General features: G+C 45.0%; 1 protein-coding gene and 1 non-coding gene across 2 annotated transcripts in view; one reads left to right on the forward strand and one right to left on the reverse strand.

Annotated features, from left to right (window-relative positions):
• Nucleotides 1–15,016, reverse strand: part of LOC126278750 (uncharacterized) — a 103,287-nt gene extending 88,271 nt beyond the window's left edge. The window contains exon 1 of the mRNA XM_049979026.1: nt 14,753–15,016. Within this exon, the coding sequence (XP_049834983.1) occupies nt 14,753–15,016 (264 nt within the window). The remainder of the gene's footprint in view (nt 1–14,752) is intronic.
• Trnat-ugu (transfer RNA threonine (anticodon UGU)) lies at nt 1,322–1,395 on the forward strand. Its single transcript has one exon. It is a non-coding gene; the product is annotated as a tRNA-Thr (tRNA).
• Nucleotides 15,017–21,833: the final 6,817 nt, after the last annotated feature.

The raw sequence follows: 21,833 nt of genomic DNA on the forward strand, positions 1-21,833 counted from the left end.
CAGACCGCGTGAGACGACGCTTCATCCAGTCCCAAACATGCTCAATGGGGGACAGATCCGGAGATCTTGCTGGCCAGGGTAGTTGACTTACACCTTCTAGAGCACGTTGGGTGGTACGGGATACATGCGGACGTGCATTGTCCTGTTGGAACAGCAAGTTCCCTTGCCGATCTAGGAATGGTAGAACGATGGGTTCGATGACGGTTTGGATGTACCGTGCACTATTCAGTGTCCCCTCGACGATCACCAGATGTGTACGGCCAGTGTAGGAGATCGCTCCCCACACCATGATGCCTGGTGTTGGCCCAGTGTGCCTTGGTCGTATGCAGTCCTGATTGTGGCGCTCACCTGCACGGTGCCAAACACGCATACGACCATCATTGGCACCAAGGCAGAAGCGACTCTCATCGCTGAAGACGACACGTCTCCATTCGTCCCTCCATTCACACCTGTCGCGACACCACTGGAGGCGGGCTGCACGATGTTGGGGCGTGAGCGGAAGACGGCGTAACGGTGTGCGGGACCGTAGCCCAGCTTCATGGAGACGGTTGCGAATGGTCCTCGCCGATACCCCAGAAGCAAAAGTGTCCCTAATTTGCTGGGAAGTGGCGGTGCGGTCCCCTACGGCACTGCGTAGGATCCTACGGTCTTGGCGTGCATCCGTGCGTCGCTGCGGTCCGGTCCCAGGTCGACGGGCACGTGCACCTTCCGCCGACCACTGGCGACAACATCGATGTACTGTGGAGACCTCACGCCCCACGTGTCGGGCAATTCGGCGGTACGTCCACCCGGCCTCCCGCATGCCCACTATACGCCCTCGCTCAAAGTCCGTCAACTGCACATACGGTTCACGTCCACGCTGTCGCGGCATGCTACCAGTGTTAAAGACTGCGATGGAGCTCCGTATGTCACGGCAAACTGGCTGACACTGACGGCGGCGGTGCTCAAATGCTGCGCAGCTAGCGCCATTCGACGGCCAACACCGCGGTTCCTGGTGTGTCCGCTGTGCCGTGCGTGTGATCATTGCTTGTACAGCCCTCTCGCAGTGTCCGGAGCAAGTATGGTGGGTCTGATACACCGGTGTCAATGTGTTCTTTTTTCCATTTCGAGGAGTGTATATAGTTAAAGGGTACCCAGCCATTGACCTTCGTCTGTGCGAATGCGCACAGGTTGCCCAAACTCTTACTGGAATGACCAAAGCGTGCGCGAGTAATGAGCGAATCGGCAAATGTCTATAAGGTACATTACATATGTAGATTGTGGACACTTGGGAATGTGAGTCACACGGTATAAGTCCATGCACTCGCTCTATTCGTCTGTGTCCTCGGTGGCTCAGATGGATAGAGCGTCTGCCATGTAAGCAGGAGGTCCCGGGTTCGAGTCCCGGTCGGGGCACACATTTTCAGCTGTCCACATCGAGGTATATCAACAACACCTGTCGGCAGCTGAGGGTTTCAGTTAGTCATCATTTACTTACAGCATGTGCGGGGCTTACTAGCAGCAGACTTTTCCCATCGGGTTACTGGTTTTTTCACGAGGCAACCACGAATCCGGGATTGTGTTATCCATCGTATTTACAGATGCGCCAACTTTACGTGTAGTGGTATCTTCACCTTTCATAACAGTCATCTGTGGGGTAGCACAAAGCTGGAACGTGTGAACTGTGATAATTGGCAACCGTATTTGGCGACCAGTCTTCCTTCCACGTCGCCTAACGAGCCGGGAACTATCGGCTTTTCTTGCGGTTGGCTTTGCCTCCCCTGCTGGAAGAAGTGCCATTGGTGATTCGAAGCCGGTCGCTGTGGCCGAGTGGTTCTAGGCGCTTCAGCCTGGAACCGCATGACCACTACGACTGTAGTCCGAATCCGGCCTCGGGCATGGATGTGTGTGATGTCCTTAGGTTAGTTAGGTTTAAGTAGTTCTAAGTTCTATGGGACTGATGACCTCAGATGTTGGAGCAGCGTCTTCAAGCTGTTAGGGTGCAGCCTGACCGATGTGAAACTGTGAAACAGAAATTGCTGTGGAGCGTATACGCATGAGTTGAGGCACATGGAAACCATTTTCAACACGTACTGTATCTGTGGCTGCATGGTACAACGTGTATTAGACCGCAGTCTCTGTAACGAAGTATGACTGAATTAAATGTTCCCAGAATGAGATTTTCACTCTGCAGCGGAGTGTGCGCTGATATGAAACTTCCTGGCAGATTAGAACTGTGTGCGCGAACGAGACTCGAACTCGGGACCTTTGCCTTTCGCGGGCAAGTGCTCTGCCAACTGAGCTAGCTAAGCACGACTCACCCCCCGTCCTCACAGCTTTACTTCTGCCAGTACCTCGTCTCCTACCTTCCAGACTTTACAGAAGCTCTCCTGCGAACTTGCCTGCGAAAGGCAAAGGTCCCGAGTTCGAGTCTCGGTCCGGCACACAGTTTGAATAAAATGTCTCCAGCACGAAAACCATACATTTCCCGGCATAAGTTCATTGGGCCATTTTTGTTCCATATCTTCTCATCGATAAATCGAGTTTGCACGCGGTGAAAAAAATCGCACTGTATGCATTTAGATCTAAATTATTGCTCTGCAGATTACAGTTAAGTGTTTGCCAGAGGATATATGGAACAACTTTCACACTATTTCTCTACCGTTCCTCTCCCGAATAGCACGCGAAAAAGTGAAGACCTATATATTTCCGTGCGAGTTCTGATTTATCTTCTTTCGTCACAATTGTCACTTCTCACTGTGAAAGTAAAAGCCTAAAAAATATCTTTGCTTTCGGACGAATGAGTTTTTGATTGAAATTTCGTGAAAAGAACTCGCCCCCACGTGGAATGCGTCTGTTTCAGTAATTTCCGCCTCGACTCACTTATCGTATCCATGACACTCTCTCCCCTATTTTGCGATAATACAAAACGAGTTCCTTGTTTTGAATTTTTTCGATTTCCTCTGTCAATCCTATCTAGTAAGGATCACATACGATGCAGCAGTATTCCAGAAGAGGACGGACAGATGTGGTGTTGGCTAAAGTACTAAAAGTACTAAAGTAAATTGGTTGCTTCTTCTGTTCTGACAATAAAAAGCTGACTTTTGTACGTCTTCCCCACAACATTTGTCATGTGACAGATGTAATCTCTGGGTATTTCATTGAACGACAGCCTTTAAGATTACACGATTTATCGTGCAATTTAAATTTAACGGAATCTTTTAATACTCAAGTGGAGGATCTCACACTTTTTATTGCCCAGAGGTGTGGCGCAGGAAACGTTGAAAGTGGTAAGTAGCCGGTGGTTATAGGGGCGTAAGTACTTATCAAGTTGAATAATTTGTTAGCATCACATTCGAGCAAACCACAGTGGACGATCATAATCAAAAACACAAGGAAATATTGCTTGCGTCCAAATCGAATAACCCACTTAAACGCAATTTAGCAATTATTTAGGAGCGCACCTCCCAGTGTCTAATTAACCAAAATTTTCAATAACTGAAACGCATTTCAGCCAAATACAGTTAGGACTTGCAGCAACCATGCCGTTTGAACAAAAATAAACGTGTTGAAAATCTCTTCGGGTTTGCTGCCGGATCCTAAAATCAACTTGACTCGATATTTCGGCGATCCAACTGGTCGCCATCTTCAGTTCTCAGCGGGAATCATCAGCAAGCAGCATTCTCCTGAAGATGGCGACCAGTTGGATCGCCGAAATATCGAGTCAAGTTGATTTTAGGATCCGGCAGCAAACCCGAAGAGATTTTCAAGACTTATTACGCCGGGAAAGCCTACGAAGTCACAAAAATAAACGTGCTTCGTCAGCACGGCGGAATGTACCAGGTGGTTTATGATAGTAAATAAATAAAATTAAACTAATCGTCAGACAAAACCAATCTGTTGCTACCTAACCAGAAAAGTACGGGCTTACAACATGTGTTAATTTAGTGGCTCGACTGCTAAGCTAGCGGGTGTGGCTGTACGCTGTTGCACTGTGCTTTAATGAAATCCTTGAAGTCAAGAAACCCCAAGCTAAGTAACATTCAAGGAATAAATTGCAGATCTGAAACACATGCGAAATGTTAAACAAGATTATATGGGGATGGTCCGTTAGGACAAGATTGTACCCTTACAAACAGCATTAAGAATCACTCAGTTTTATTTAGCACAAGAAAACAAATTACGTTGAGTAGCAGTCTTATACACAGGCTAATATTATACACAAGGAAACAAATAAAATTTGAAATAGCGTGCTATGTAAGCAGGCAGTACATACACAGGCAACATTTAATTTGGGCTGATGGCGCTGCGCAGTACACCAGAACGTTAACCTGAACAAATTCCTCATATCTAACCAGCTCACTCAAGTCTGAATAACTAACTCACTGAAGCATTTCAAAAGTTGAAATGTTGCACTGAAAAGACTTGTCCAGGCTGGCTGCACACCACTCTATCATTTAACACACGTTCAGCTCACCGGCCGAGCAAAAGCTTACCCAACCAGTATGAACAGCAAATGATCCTTAAACCAACTCTGCTTGTTCCTTCCTCAGCTCTTCTCACGTGACCTATTACCGTTTTCAAAATACTGTCTGCACGCCTGGCCACCATTTTCTGAGACATAAATCGTTACAAGTATTAAATATTCCAAATCAATAGATTATAAGAATTTGAACAATTGCACTTGAATGGCACTTCATTACAGTCAAGTATTGTCATATACACTAGAGTTCAAAACTAAAGCAACAAACGGAAATTTTGCGAAGTTGCGTTTATTTTGCCGCAAAACAGTATAAACAGTAAAGCAGAAACAATCTAAAGAATACAGAACGTAAACAACTGCAATATGCGTAACGGTAGACAAAAATGTTCTTCGTTTTTTACAGCTTAACGGATTTGCACATACATTCTGACAACGGGTTAATGTGCTCTGTATGGGGTGTGACCTCCTCTGGCAGTAATATAGGCATGATAAGGATGAGACATGCTGTGAACGATGTCATCAATCTCATGTTGAAGCAACAACGCCTGTTCCTCCTGCAGAGCTGCTAGTAAGTCTTGGAGAGTGGTTGGTGGAAGCTGACGTCATGCAACCCGTCTCCCTAGTACATCCTAGGGGTGCTCTATGAAGGTCATTTAGGAATGCGATCATACCACACCATGCATGCACTACATTCCGTTTCCAAAAAAAACATCAACCAACCGTGCTCTAAGAGGTCGAGCATCATCGTCCTTCAGTTCGAAGCCTGGGCCCATAGCACCTCGTAACAACCGCACATAAGATCCCAATATCTCGCCACGATACCTGACAGCAGTAAAGCCTTGCTGATTCACCTGTACAATTTCGTGGTGTTTGTGTTTAGGGATCCTCCTTGATATCGGTCTTTTTCCACAGCGTTTAGGTCCCGAAATCGAATTTCAAGTTCTCTCCAGACGCAAATCGTCGAGAATCACTCTCCAGACTGAATCAGGACTCATCTGTGAAAAGAAGATTGCCCCACTGATCGATCGTCCAGGTGGCATACTGACGACTCCAATCTAGACGTTCCCTTCTGTGAACCGCGTCAGAAGAACATAAACAGCATGTCTCTGACAACAAAGGCCAAAGTTCCGAAGCCTTCTGTACACCGTTTGCCTCGGTACAACACGTCCACTGATGCTGCGGAATAAGATGCCAGTTGCAGTGCAGTACAAAGGCGGCACCATCATGTCCTTACAACCAAATAACGGTCCTCTCTTTCTGATGTCAGAAATGATCGGCCCTGCTCTGGTCTTCGGGATACTATTTCGGTTTCTGTACCCAACAAACACTACCCCGTTTGATATATGCCCTGACATCATTGTGGTTGTCCGTCTAACAGAATGCCACCTTCAAAATGGTTCAAATGGCTCTAACAAGGAGAAGGCCTCAGACAGGGCCAACCGATTCGGTTCAAATTTGGCAGGTCGCTTGCGTACAACTTAAAACGAAGGAATCTAAGATATTTTGGGTCAACACCCGCGTTTTTAAAAAATCACCTCTAAAGTTTATGACGAGAAATCGACTCAAAACTGGGGGGATCGATAGATAATTGTAAATAGAGCATTTTTCATCATCAGGTATGGGGTCTGCAAACGCATACTTTTCCAGAAATCGAGGTAAGAAACTTTTACAGCTGCCGCTTCTGTATCCACATGGTAAACATTTCTCGCCCACAGCACCGATAACGCCGGCACGATAACACCGCGTGTTCGGTCAGAGGGTTAGTTGCCCTCTGTAATAATAAAAAAAACTGAGTTAATGGATCAACGACGAACTGAAACAGGTGTCTTGCGACGTCCGCCCCGATCAGATATAACGAACGAAAACTAACATATTGAGATTTTAAAAAAAAGTAGAGCAACGTCCAAGGCATCTGGCTGGGAATCGGAGAACCCGGGTTCGAATCTCGAAGAAACCTAGCAGTTGTTCTTCTTTTCGTTTGTATTTTTCCATATCTCAATTGATAGGGATAGAAGGGTTAATAAGGTAAGTAAATCAATAAGGAATGATAATAATAAGGTAGACAAAAAATTTCTCGAACCTCATGGGATAGTAAACAACTAAAATGTTACTCCCGGTCACTTTACAATGGCTCTTTCAGTCACTGTTACGTGTCCTCACTTTTCTTCGAACAACTAGATGGACTGTACTTGTCATATAAACATTCGAAACAAATATATTCACGGCACCAAGAACATCTAATAAATGCAATCTTTCGACAGCTATACTGTTCCTTCCGAAGAGTCGGCGGAAAACAAACTTGGTTTACATTTAAAAGTATGTCTTTTTCGAGAATTAATTTTGATGCGTACCAAGCATATGATATCATTTCCTGAAAAAATCGGTGCTGAAAGTTGGTTATGAATTATGCTGTGAATAGTTAATGCATCCGTGCGGTTGTGCAATTCCCGCTGCGTTTCCAGAAGCACACTGCAATTCTGAAGCCTGGAAATAGAGTTGTAACCTAGCGATAGAAATAAACATCACACGGCTGACACACGGGTGTGCTTCTTGGCGGTGACTTTCGCCGTCTATAAACATTGTGTCATATATTGTAGTATTAATTTGTCCACTCCAGGAATCCAGTATTAGACAAAACTTGTCATCAGAAACGTATGGTTTTACAAGAGTCTCAAAAAATGTTCTGTAAATCTCATTTGCCAGTTTCCCGGGTTTGGAGCAGGAATGTAAGAATTTTCAACGAGTCGGTTCAGCTATTGACCTCTTGTATAACCCGAGGACCAAATGTAACATTCGTTTCTTGTAAACACTGAAAAACCTTAGGCAACGCTTTTCCAGAGGCTGTGATGGCATATTTCGCCGTGTACGAATGTGTTAGTTTGTTCTTACTACCAACTGCGACAAGGGTTCGTTTTTCTCCCTTATGCGATAATGTGCGTCTAATGTCCACCCAATACTCGCATCCTGTTTGATCGGTGTTGCTCACGTAATCACGATTAAAAGCGGTCATAACTGACAACGTTTGCGTGCTGAAAAGAGCCGCCACTTTCTGTATCTCTTCTATATTTTGTACCTCCTTATGAGAGACCTTTTTAGTGACGTGCCGTTGACGAATTTTATACTCCGATTAGAAATTTCTTGCCCAAGATAATGATGCAGCAAACGTAAAATCCTTGTTGGCCGTAAATTGAAGCGCTGCACCTGAAGCCCACTCCTGAAGTATTCTCGTTGTTACATTCTCGTTACGACATTTATCGCCTGGTATTTGTCATATCTTGTCCCTCCTTTACCGATATCACTTTCCTACAGTTTCAAGTCCTTCTTTCTTTTCAGGGCTGTTGTTCCTCCATTCTTTTGCAGTGTTTGTAGGTTCCAATTTGTATGATTCCTGACTAGCGCTACCGCCTTTACTTTTACTTCAAGGGGTATAGCGCCGTAGTTCAATCGTTTAGTAACCGGTTCGTAATACTCATCGGGAACAGGTGAAGCACATATTCCCAGTGACGCGGAGATTTCCAAAGTGTTATGATCATTTTGCGATTCACTAGTCGGGATATCTTCCACTGAATGACCTTCTGCTTCGTCTTCATGGTATAGTACTTCAGTATCAACAAAAGTCATTTCGTTCGACAGCTCCAAAAATCGCTCGACGATAGCCGCTCCTACCAATCTAGAACGCGGAGAAACAGAACTGCCTGCTTCCGTAGTGCACTGATAATGCATCTGTCTTGCAACACTTTTGCAAACCAAAACACAGCGTCGGTAACTTCCCACCTGCCATCGTCTGTGACAGGCTCCCAACTATATATTACAGCGCTAGTCGAAGGGTGTACATCCTCTATTACTCAGATTATACACCTGAAAGATATGACACAACCAGCAATAACTAACATTTTAGTTGTTTCCTATCCCATGAGGTTTGAGAATTTTTTTGCCTACCTTATTATTATCATTCCTTATTGATTTACTTGCCTTATTAACCCTTCTATCCCCATCAATTGAGATATGGAAAAATACAAACGAAAAGAAGAACAACTGCTAGGTTTCTTCGAGATTCGAACCCGAATTCTCCGATTCCCAGCCAGATACCTTGGCCGTTGCGTTATTTTTCGCATTTTGTTCGTTTTCGTTCGTTGCATCTACTCGGGGCGGACGTCGTGAGACACCCATTTAAATTCGTCGTTGATCGATTAACGCAGTTTTTTTTTTTTTATTACAGAGAGTAGCTAACCCTCTGACCGAACACGCATTTTTTTCCATTTTGTTCGTTGTTGATCGTTGTGTTTGGTCGTTGCGGACGTCACATGACATCCGTTCAATTTCGTTTGTTGATCCTTCCACTCAGTGGATTATTTTATTTTTTATTTTTTTATTTATTTATTTTATTTATTTAGTTTTTTTTATTACAGAGGCCAACCAGCTCTCTGACAGAACACGCTGAGCTACCGTGCCGGCGCACACGCTGACCTACCATGTCGGTGCGAAACCATGTCGGTGCGTAAAGCGTTTACCATGTGGGTACAGAAGTAGCAGTTGTAAAAGTTTCTTTCCTCGATTTCTGGAAAAGTTTGCGTTTGCAGACTCCATACCTGATGATGAAAAATGCTCTATTTGCAATTATCTATCGATCTCTCCAATTTTGAGTCGATTGCTCGTCATAACATTTAGGGGTGATTTTCTCAAAATTGCCGGGGTTTTGACCCAAAATATCTTAGATTCCTTAGTTTTAGGTTGTACACAAGCGACCTGCCAAATTTGAGCCGAATCGGTTGGCCGTGTCTGTAAGCACTATGGGACTTAACATCTGAGGTCATAAGTCCCCCTAGACTTAGAACTATTTAAACCTAACTAACCTAAGGACGTCACACACATCCATGCCCGAGGCAGGATTAGAACCTACGACCGTAGCAACAGAATGCCACCTTCAAAAAAAAGGTGTGTGAAATATTATGGGACTGCATCCATCGGGTAATGAATGCTGTTCAATATGGCCGCCGCGAACGTAGACAAGGCTAACGCGACCATCAGCCATCGAGCCGTTGGTGTAAAACCTTTCAGAGCCCCGGAACACGCCAAGAATCGAGAGGAAGTGACAGCTGAGAGCTGCAGGATTAACGGAGTCCTTAGGGCCATTTGAAAGGTCCAGACGAAGCTGCGGTCGAGGCGTACAATATGGAGGCCTACGTGAACGGACCGCAAGTAGATGTACTAAAGGGAAGGACTCCAGTTCGGAGAGAAGGGACGGCACGCCAGCCGCAATCGTTAGCCCTGACCTGGGCCGCCAAAGCGGGAGATGGACTGCCCCGGAGGGAAAAGGAGACGGTAATTCGGATGCTCAGGAGAACTACGAATGTGTGCAGCGTAACTGGCGAGCAGTCGTGCACGTCTGATCTGCAATGGAGGGACCCCAGACTCCACCAGTACACTGGTCTGTCGCTAGTCGGACCCTGCAGTGGTGCACAGGGTCGAGTAAACGCAACGCTTAGGGAGCTGCCGAACCATAAACCACACTCCATCATCAATTCGGGATTGGACAAGGGCTCCGTAGAGCCGCAGCAGCGTAGAGCGATCTGCACCCCAATTGGTGTCGCTCAGACGACGGGGGGCACTGAGGTGCTGCCAGCACTTTCGCTTAAGCTGCCGAAGATAAGGAAGCCAAGTCAACCGAGCGTTGAAAACCAGTTCTTAGTATCGATATGTCTCCACTACAGTGAGTGGATAGTCATGAAGGTAGTTTTGCGTCCGGACGAACGGTACAACGCCGACAGAATTGCATGTCACACGACTTTGCGGCTGAAAACTGGAAGCCGTGGGCTAGAGCCCATGACTGGACCTTGTGGATGGCTCCCTGTAGGTGCCGCTCAGCAACACCAATACTAGAGCAGCAGTACGAAATGCAGAAATCGTTTGCGTACAGAGATGGCGAGACTGAAGGCCCTACAGCTGCTGCTGGACCGTTAACTGCCATTAAAATGAAATAGACACTTAATACAGAGCCTGCGGGACGCCTTTCTCCTGGATATGGGGGGAACTAAGGGAGGCACCAACTTGGACACGGAAAGCTCGAAGCGACAGGAAGTTTCGGATAAAAATAGGGAGCGCGCCCCAGAGACCACACTCATACAATGTGGCAATGATATGATGTCTCCAGGTGATGGTGTCTGGAACAGGCTGTTTGGATGGCAGAGTCGAGGGATACCAGATTATCAGTGATAGAGCGACCCTTGCGAAAGCCGCCCTCACATGGGGCCAGGAGGCTACGTGACTTCAGGACCCAACTCAACCGCCGACACACCGTAACTTCCAGCAGCTTACAAAGAACTTTGGTGAGGCTAATGGGCCGGTAGCTATCCACGTCAAGCGGGTTCTTACCGAGTTTGAGCACCGGAATGACGGTGCTCTCACGCCATTGCGATGGAAAGACGCCATCGTACCAGATCCGGTTGAAGATGACAAGGAGATGCCGCTTGTAGTCAGGCGAGAGATGTTTAATCATCTGACTGTGGATCCGATCCGGCCCAGGAGCTGCGCCAGGGCAACGAGCTGCGCCAGGGCAACATGCAAGGGTGCTGAGGAGCTTCCACTCTGTAAATGGGGCGTTATAGGGTTCACTGTGGTGTGTAGTGAACGAGAGAACCCTCCCTTCCATCCGCCGTTTGGGGACGCGAAGGGCTGGGCGATAATTCTCCGACGCAGAGGCGCGAGCGTAATGGTGAGCAAAGTGCTCGACAATTGCGCTTGCGTCGGTAGACAATACGCCATTGATGTGAACACCAGGGACACCCGTTGGGTTCTGGTACCTGAAAGACGTTTGATCTTGATCCAGACTTGGGAAGGTGACGTATGGTACCCAATGGTCAAGACGTACCTCTCCCAAATGTTTCCGACTTTGTATAAGCTGGTGAACGCGGGCACGGAGCCGTTTAAAAGCTACGAGGTGCTCTAGGGAAGGGAGTCGCTTATGTCACTGCATAGCTCGCCGACGCTATTTAATGGCCTCAGGGACTTCCGGCGACCACTACGGGACTGTCTTTCGCCAGCAGCACTCTAGAGAACGAGGGGTTGCGTTTTCCGCCGCAGAAATGAGCGTTGTGCTGACCTGGTCAATCACAGCATCGATTGAGCCATGTGGGGGGAGATTCAACGGTGTCAGAAAAGGTGAAAGCTTCCCAGTCTGCCTTGTCTAAAGCCCATCTGGGTAGGCGTCCATGGGCATGACGCTGGGGGAGTGACAGGAAAATGTGGAAGTGGTCACTACTACACAGGTCGTCATGTGGTCTCCAGTAGATAGGTGGGAGGATTCATGGGCTGCAGATAGATAAATCAATGGCCAAGTAACTACCATGAGCCACACTGAAATATGTGGTGGCCCCAGTATTTAAGAGACAGAAGTCGAGTTGGGACAGTAAATTTTCGACTCATCTGCCTCGGCCAGTAAGCATGGTACTACCCCACAAGGGGTTATGGACCTTAAAATCTCCCAGAAGTAGAAAAGGTTTAGGGAGTTGATCAATCAGGGCATCCAGGACGTTCATGGGTACTGCACCATCTGGAGGAAGATATAAGTTGCAGACAGTTATTTTATCTTGACAGCAACAGCTTCAAGAGGAGTTCGAAGGAGTACAGGTTCACTACACACCGAGTTAAGGACATAGACGCAAACGCCACCTGACACCGTATTATATTCGCTATGGTTCCTTTAACATCCCCTATAGCCATGGAGGGCAGGGGTTCGCATTGCCAGGAACCAGGTTTCCTGCAGGGCAATGCAGAAAGCGCGTGTCAAGCATAACAATTGTAATAGGTCAGTCAGGTGGTGGGAAAAACCGTCGCATTTCCACTGGAGGATGACGTCATTGTTACGCTGGGAAGGCATGAAGCGATCAAGGAGCAAGTTACGCCTCGGAGTCACCTGCTGCTACCGATTGAGTTCCTGTGCGATCGATATCCACTGTGTCTGAGGGTCCGGTTAGATCTAGGACCTCAGCGGACACCAGAATCTCCACCACATCCTCAGAGGCACAGCTTGTAGGGAGCAGTGGTATGGGTGCCACCACAAGATCTGGATTCTTAGGTGCCTTCTTCTTTTTTGGTTTCTCTCGCTGTTCCTTCGGTGTTTCTGGCTGGGAGGGCTTCACTGGGTTGGTCTCAGGGACTGAGGTGGACCGTGAAGCCCTACAACCAGCTACATGTTGTTGCTTCCGACACTGGTGGGTATCCACTTTTCCACTGGTCTGAACCTGGGAAGGGAGTGACCCAAGGGACCCCATCCTGGGGAGAGGAGCTGAAGAAGACTTACGCTTATCTGGCTGAGAAGTGGGGACTGATGTCCCTGATGATTTGGGGGGGGGGGGAGTGTTGCTCCCAAAGTAGGTGATGTAGAACTAACTGTGAGGGAAGTGCTCCCCACCATCAAGGGAGCAGGTGGAGTCTGACAGCTCTGAGAGCCAACTGTACACAGGCAAAATGGGAGTTGGTAGAACTGTTGCCATAGTAGCGGCATAGGTCACTGTCTTACACACAGGATGGAGCCTCTCATATTTTCTGTTAGCCTTAGTTAGGTCAGGCAGTCCAGGGTCTTGTATTCCATTATCTTCCGTTCTTTCTGTAGAATCCTACTGTGCGGCAAGCAAGGGGAATGGTGCTCTCCACAGCTGACATAGATGGGAAGTGGGGAACATGGAGTATTGGGATGGGAAGGATATCTACAATCCCAACAGGTGGCGCTGGAAGTACAGTGGGAAGACATACAACCGAATTTCCAGCACTTAAAGAACCGCATTGGGGGAGGGTTATAGGGCTTGACATCACAGTGGTAGACCATCACTTTGACCTTCTCGGGTAATGTGTACCATCGAAGGCCATGATGAAGGCACCAATGGCAACTTGATTATCCCTCAGACCCAGTTGGATGAAGTGAACACCTTGCCACGCTTAATTGGCTCACAGCTCGTCATCAGACTGTAAAAGAAGGTCCCTGGACTGTATTTAAGCTCTTACGGGGCATGATGGAAACAGAAACATCCCCCAGCTTGTCACAGGGAAGTAATGCCCATGACTGGGCAGAGGATGCTGTTTTTATTACGATTGACCCAGATCTCATTTTGGACAAGCCCTCCACCTCCCCAAACTTGTCCTCCAAATACTCCACAAAAAACTGAGGCTTCGTGACATGAATGATTCCCCATCAACTCTCGTACAGACAAGATACCAGGGTGAATAAGCTTTGATGCTAGCCTTAGCCATGTGTTCCTCCCATGGTGTGGCCAGGGAGGGAAACGATTTGGGATCATACTTCTGCGCATTGAATTGAGCCCTGGAACGCTTAGAGACTGCTGGTGGGTTGCTACCAGCAAGAGATGATGTACCTCACTTCACCGCATGTCATCTGCCCTGATGCCACCCCCTCCGACCAACTGCTTTCCCCACGGGCGCCACCCAGCCTCAGCAAGGGCCACCTGGCAGGATGGCCATTGCTGGGAGTACCTATGCCCCAGGGAGACAGGCATGTACGTGGGGAGTTAATGGCGCAGCCATAACCAACATGGTACATGGCGGCCCCACCACAACGGACTGGCTATAATGGTGGATATCAGGTGCAAAGAAGTCCATGGTCATCGTCGGTGCAGAAAGCGGCACTGCATACTGCATGGTGGAAAACGCACCAAGGAAGGTGTCCTCGCCCAAAAGACGGAGAAGGAGCGGGACTGCAATGCAACGACGAGAAAGTGGGCTAAAGATCTCAATTCACAAAGGACACTATGCTCTATGTAAGGCGCCTTCCCCAATTGGCTCGCTCTTTGGTAAAATTTTGAAGAATGGAGGTCAAACCCTACGGCGGACCGACACATAAAGGCCGAAACGTGTAAGACTCCTTTTAGTCGCCTCTTATGATAGGCAGGAATACCTCGGGACTATTCTTACCCACGGACCTGCAGGGGACATCTGTTGAGACAACAGAGATTAACTTCCGTGGTACTAGAGGGACTGTAGAGGGTAAAACCTGTAGAGGAAGATAGAGATTGGGATACATCAAGTAAATAATTGAGGACATAGGTTGCAAGTGCTATTCTGAGATGAAAAGGTTGGTACACGAAAGAAATTCGTGGAGGGCTGCATCAAACCAGTCAGAAGACGAATGACTCAAAAAAAAAGGTATCCAGCTACTATCTATCAGATATTGCATTTTGATATACACCAAGTACACAGTTAAATACAATGTCTTCCCTGTGTAAGCTCAGTATTAAATGTATTGTAAGTTACTAGACACTCTTGAATAAGAATACCTACCTTCACTGTGTTGGGTATAGAGACTGTCAGCAGGAAAGAGACTTGAGATGCCTTCTCAGTTTCTTCCGGTGGGTCCAAGTAGAATTTCAAAGTAGAGCAGACAGTGATCAAGAAGTTGGCTGCCGCTGTTGAAAGCAAGATGGCAGTTGTGGCACAGTCGGTCATCTGCGTTCTCAAGGAGCCGTCGCGCCAAGCCATTGGCCTCCCAAGAAGAACTCTCACCGAGCCCAGTAGCCGCTTCTCGTCGTCTGCTGATGGCAGCATACCGCAGGGGTGGCAGTGCCTTTGATCACTACAGTGAGATCAAACAGTGAATTTCTACCACTCCGAATGAAGATCGAGTACGTGTCTTCCTGGGGAAAAAAGAATGTGTGACAAAATAGTAAGAGGATGTAATATGGCTCGCTTTTTGGGCCATATTACTTATAGGATAAGTATGCTTTTGTTGGATCCAGTTAGGTTTTATATTCGCTCCAGAAGAAGGCGCAGCGACTTGTAGGCATGTCAGCTGGCGTTGACGCTGCAGCCTGAACTGCCAACATTGGCTCACTTAACACCCTAACAATGACTTTATTACTCATGTCGCACATACGAACAGGGCATTTTCTTCTTACATTGCCCCTTGCCCTTCTGACAGCGGACTAGAAACCACTGACTTCTGGAATGGCGAAGTGTCCTCCTTTTCTGCACGAAGCACGACTCCACTCTCCACTCGCACACACACACACACACACACACACACACACACACACACACACACACATGCGCGCGCTCGCGCAGTCCGTAATATTATCCCAAAAATAAACTGACAGTTGATGCAATTGACCGTTTCCGACGGAGGTTTTCGGGACGTTTCCCTTAGTTAACAGATGATTGCCAGAACTGGAATTGCCCTACCGCCATTGTCCTCAGCTGGGAACCCCAGACCTAGACTCTGAACCTACTGGGATATTTGGTGTAAAAATACAAACCTCTACAATAGCCTTTCCTCCTCTCAGGAGTAGCGAATAAAAAATATGGAATTGTGAATCCCCTTTGACGCAACACTTCTCATCAGTTTTGGCGAAGTACTGTCATCTTCAGCGCGATCCCTTACCCTAAAATTTGAAAAATTAGGATCATTATGTGCATTACATCACGAGAAAACGTTATTATATGTGAACTGCGTGGTTCCAGATATATGTATGTGTGAATGATGTTATTGTACCTTTCTTCTTTAAAATCATTGGATAATTCCAATGTATGTCGCCGTTTCTTGGCAAATAGTATGTCATCTGCAAAGGTAAGAGCTGCTGTCATTTACAAATATGAAAATGGCAACTAAAAAGATCTGTACTGCGACTGGTACTTGCGGCTGTATTGCGCTATGACTCTGGTGTGACTGAGCTTGTAATTTACTCTGTCGTGTACTTTTTTTACAACCCAGTGCCCTCCAAAACTGCAGCACAGTACGGCCGCAACTTCCGTCTGTAATAACACAGGCATTTTAAGCGTACATTTTCGCATTTGTTAATGACAGCCGCTCGCACCTCCTGCGTGCCGCAAGAAGGGCGCCCACACTTTTAAATAATTTTCTTGAAAGAAAGCACCTGACTGCACAATATTCTTTTTTTCCTTTTTCTGAGAGGAAGAGGTGGGGAGGAGGGGGGGGGGGCGGCTCCCCCTGGCCCAGGGTATGTACGGCCTCGTGCAGAACAAGGCAACAAATATATGCGTTATAAAATGACTTTAAAGTGAAAAGGTTCTATAAAATCATTCACGCACATATATGAAGGGCTTATTTCAATAGTGGTACAAGTCCATTTTTGCTCATATTGAGATACAGAGTCCTAAAGTTAAATGAACGCTGAAAAATCTGTGCTTGAGATACGAGACATATTCAGGCATACGGATTGTTGCTAGAGATTAATCTTTCTTTCTGTTCGTTTGGCTCATTGATTTTAGAAGCATTATAGACAGAAAAGTGGAGGTAATGGACTTGTACCACTATTGACATAAGTCCTTCATGTCGGGAACCAAGCGGTACACATATAGTAACGTTTTTTCGTAATGTAATGAACCTAACTGTCTTAACTTCTCAGGCATTAGAATAAAGAAACCCACTGGTAGAGGTATTTCGCCAAAACTAGTTTGAGGAATTAAATACACAAAACATATTTGCTTCAAGGCAGACCCACAACCTCGTACTGATTTTTACACAGAGGTATAACAACCTAAGAATAGTTCAAGTTACTGTGAGTGTTGGGAAAAAAAGATGTAAATTTAATAAAAAAATTCGCGAAGCGTAAGAGTACAGAAAATAACAGAGGTGGAACGACATTACGCACATACAGGAAGACCAGTACCGTAGCACGTTGCAGATTCTACTCTACCTGAATTTTAAACATTAGACTACATCCTGATGCTCAGTGCTGCCTTCGGAGATTGACGAGCATCTCCATGACGTCCCAGGTGTCGATCCTGTATTTCGCTACATTCTCTGGCACTGAGACTTTCCTGTGTACTACATCATCCAAGACCACCCTTACGGAGTTTCCGACTGTATCTTCCAGATTTATATCCTGAACAGAACACCGGCCTGCGTTCAGATTGCTGCAGCCTAGTGTGAGTGACGAAATTGTGTGTGTGTGTGTGTGTGTGTGTGTGTGTGTGTGTGTGTGTGAGAGAGAGAGAGAGAGAGAGAGAGAGAGAGAGAGAGAGAGAGAGAGAAATCTTATGGGACTTAACTGCTAAGGTCATCAGTTCCTAAGCTTACACACTATTTAACCTAAATCATCCTAAGAACAAACACGCACACCCATGCCCGAGAGAGGACTCGAACCTCCGCCAGGATCAGCCGCACAGTCCATGACTGTAGCGCCCTAGACCGCTCCGCTAATCTCGCGCGGCAGTGACGAAATTCATGTACACAAACAATATAATATCGCTTTTTATGTGCACTGTAATTATAGAGCGGAATATTTAGAATTTCAGTTGTACTGAGGATCTGATTATGTGTAATCGATTAGCAAACTGGTGCATTTGATTGCTGAGCACAAAAAAATTACTTTATGATTAAACTTCTTCTGGGTGTTGTACTGCGTCATTATATAAAATGCTTTAATTATAAACTTAAAACCTACGTTTCGACTGTAATATGACGACCTTCCTCAGAGCGAGACTGGTTTTGGTGGAGGGAAGGTGGCTCTATTTGCTGCAGACGAACGATGTCAATATTTTTAAACCTTTTTTCGGCCCTAGAATATTAATAGGCTAATCATGGCACAAGGAGGAGGTCAGGAAGGAAGCTATTGGTGGGTAGCCGTCTTGTCAGTGGTTGACAGTCTGCAAATCAGCACTTGGCTTCTGGTGGCCACGTTTTCTTCCTGGTGCGCTCGGAAGTGCCCTAACAGTTGCCCTATAGGTAGAGGTCTGCGCGGATAAGAAAAGTGCGATCCCCATCTGCACCGCATCCGCATATATTTAAGTTTTGAGTGAGTAATTAATAGTAATAGACAGTAGTACTTAGAATTATGGTATGTAATGACACAGTTATTGTTAGGGCGCTATTTCTGCGACAACTTAACTACTTTTGGCTTCTTAAATCACAGGACATGCTCTATACCTACTCTAAAGCAGACCATTCCAAACAGGAAAGCACTGGCGCTCCAGAGCACACACAGTAGTGGCTCGGATCTCGTGAGACTGGAAACGCTATTTAACAAAATAAAATTCAATGTAACAGTATTAAATGATGAAAATACGTGTATAGAAACAATTATATTTCGCTGCTCTTGTGCCAAGGCAGCTGAAAATGACGATGGTTTTAAACTGTTACTAGCACATTGCATCATTTACCGACAGTTTTTTTTTAACAGCGGTTACCCCACTTTAATTTATATATTGTATTTCACTGCTGCGGATTCCGAAAGAACGGACACCACATATTCATATAAGCAGATGATTACTAGTCTTGAAGAGGAAGAAGCATTTCGAAAAGCAGAAATTTGCCATATCTGCAAGAAAAGCTCCAAGCACAATGATGTGAAACATAGTGATCATCATCATATTACAGTCAGAGTTTGAAGAGCTGCACACACTGTAAATTCAGCTATAGCCCATAATGTTACGATGCCTGTTGTGTTCCACAAGCCAACAAATTAAAATGCTCATCTTGTAATAATTATGAACCTGTGCGAAGAAGTGGAAGGTAATAAGCACAATAAAATTGTGAAAACAAAGCTGGGCAATTTTTCTGTGATTGCAACAAAAATGGAAAAGTATAAAATATTTGTTAAACCTATTACAGCGGAACATAATGCGATATAAAATTTTGGTCTATATATTCGTGAACTTTATGCCATGCACTCTACAAGAATGTGTGTCATATTTAAAATTGATAAGATGAAAATAAGAAGAAACTACTTCCCCGACAGTGAACAGTTTAAAGTGATTAACAAAAAATATGTACTTTGATGTGAGCATGTAACTGATGAATCCATTTTGTAGGATGAATAATAGCCGCCAATTGAAGCATTTCAAAAGCTGTCTGACCATTGAAACAACAATCAAAGATCTGGAATACCAAAGAGCGTACAAAGTGTGGTGTTTATTTGAATCAATTAATTAGGAGATTACTCCATCTTACACTTGAAAATCGACTTCTTGCTATCGACCGAAGGCTTTGAAAAGTTCCACACTCTCTGTATCAAAATGTACAACCTGGACCTAGCCTGTTATGTCACTCCATGTGGATTAGCTTAGGATGCTTTGCTGAAGTCTGCCAATGTAGAAATAGAACAGTTACAATCTGTCGAACATGGCGTCAGTGGTATCATTGTTTACTACTCACATTGCCATGCTGTTGTAAATAGTAAATTCAGGCCGTTTGTAATATAAGACGACGAGTCTTATATTACGCATCTCAATTTTAACAGTTTTTATAGGCTCTACATGTGGCAAATGCCATACTTACCACTTTGATTTTTCATGGCTGGCTGTGAATGCATCAGACGTAATGTGCTTATCATATAAGATGATTCAGATATAGGTTACATTTTACAAGTAAATCTTGAGTATCCCGAAAATATCTATAAAATTCATTTTGATATACAATTACGCCCGGAGAAAACGGTACCACAATCATGCATCAACAAATCAGTAGTTTCAAAGAAGCTGATTTCCGCATTAGTGATTGTAACGCTGAGAGATGTATGAATGCAGAAAACAATCTCGAATAGAATTTTTTCCAATTAATGAATAACAGAGTTTGGGTAAAATTATAGAATGTGCAAAAAATGAGATTTGTGAAGCTAGTTAAACGTAGGGAAGGTAGATATGGAGCTGCTAGTCAGATTTCAATGACGAATTTCAACCGCAGTGTCGTATTTAAGGAAAATTTGGTTGTTATTGAAATAAATGGACTTAACATCGTTTTTAATAAATGGATAGCTGCAGGAATGGCTATTTTAGATATTTCTAAGAGAGTTCTTGTAGATTTCACTTTTGGATATATGTTGCAGATACTTGATGCAAAAAATGTTTAATTGTTTACACAGATGCGGGTAGCGTATATCTTGTAATTATCTCAAATATTTATGATATTAAAAGTGAACTACATGGGTGATTTAACCCTTCCGATTACCCCGATAATAATATTTATAAAATCCCATGCATCACTAAGAAGAAAGTGAGTTTAATGAAAGATGAATAATCATCCAAGATTGTTACAGGACTAAGGGCAAAAATATAGACTCGCGAAACTGAAGTGAAAAGTGTAACGCATAGAGCAAAAGGTGTGAAAAACTCATCAGCAAAGGAATTAAGCATCGATGATTACCCAGAATGTGTGTTAGACAATGTTGATAACTCAACTGTTCAGTATATAATTCGATTCGAGCTACATACAGTTACCTCTATAAAGCAGCGTAAATTGGTATTATCAGCAGAAAATGAAAAATACGTCTTACTCGATGATAAATTGACTACTATTGCATAAGCTCGTTTTCATGAGGGCAGAGCTGTGTGTGCAACAGAGAACGATTTAAAATTAATTTAGCAGTAAAATACTGGCTGTAGATGAATCGTAACCTACATGCCACACATGTAGCAAGGATATCACTGAAATTTAACCTACATATGATGATAATGTAAAATACTGAAATTGTAACATATATACTGCTGACATTAAAATAATGGTAGCAGAAACGAATTGTAAACTAGATGTTATAGACATATTTTGTTAATGTAACTGTAACATTGGTTATAAATTAAGAGGAGATGCAATTGATGTGTTACGAAAATTTAGCGAAAATCTTTCACAATATATTATGAGTTACATATCCCACTGATTTTCTTGTGATCAGTACCTAACACACCTGTTTGACCCTGCAAATCGCAATAACGCAGTTGGCATCACCACTGGAGGGGAATGATGTCACACCCCACTCATCCGTACTGTAGGAAGCTCTCTGATCGGCTGTTTCATTTTAATAGCATTAAATTCTGAACAGTGATTGGGAGACCCAAACATCTGTGTACTGGCCTATAACATCGCTTTTGGCCAATTTCCAAGAAAGGGGGCGCGGTTTAAAATGGGCGGTAATATACTAAGCTGTGATTGGGAGACCAAAATATGTGAACTTTTGCTTAGAAAATCTCCAACTGACATATTTGCAAGGAAGTGGTATGCCTTAGGAAAAGGGAGGGGTGACGAGGGGGAGTGGGAGGAGGTAAGGGAGGGGAGGAGAAGGGTGCGTAGCTGTGAAGAGGGGGGTGGGACATGATGTCATGTGTTTCACTACCTGCGGAAGCCCGAGAAACGGCCAGAGCGTATTGTTGATCTAAGTGGCCACTGCATTCTTACTACAGTCCGTTGGTGAAGTGGAGTAAAGGGCACTAATTTGCTTTAGGCTGCAGTGTAACTTTGCAGTTGTGTCAGGCGAATCCAGATGGCTTCTTTCGTCGGCTGGATTGGTCTGGCACACCTCGAGTAGCTTTTTTGAATACTGGGGGAGGAAGAAATTTTCATCACCAGTACTTCGTCTGCAAGATGAGGAGAGGTGGTGGGTTATCAACAAACATGACGCCAATGTCTTACATC

The sequence above is a fragment of the Schistocerca gregaria genome, chromosome 6 (genome assembly GCF_023897955.1).
Source record: "Schistocerca gregaria isolate iqSchGreg1 chromosome 6, iqSchGreg1.2, whole genome shotgun sequence".
NCBI classification, from domain to species: Eukaryota; Metazoa; Arthropoda; class Insecta; order Orthoptera; family Acrididae; genus Schistocerca; species Schistocerca gregaria.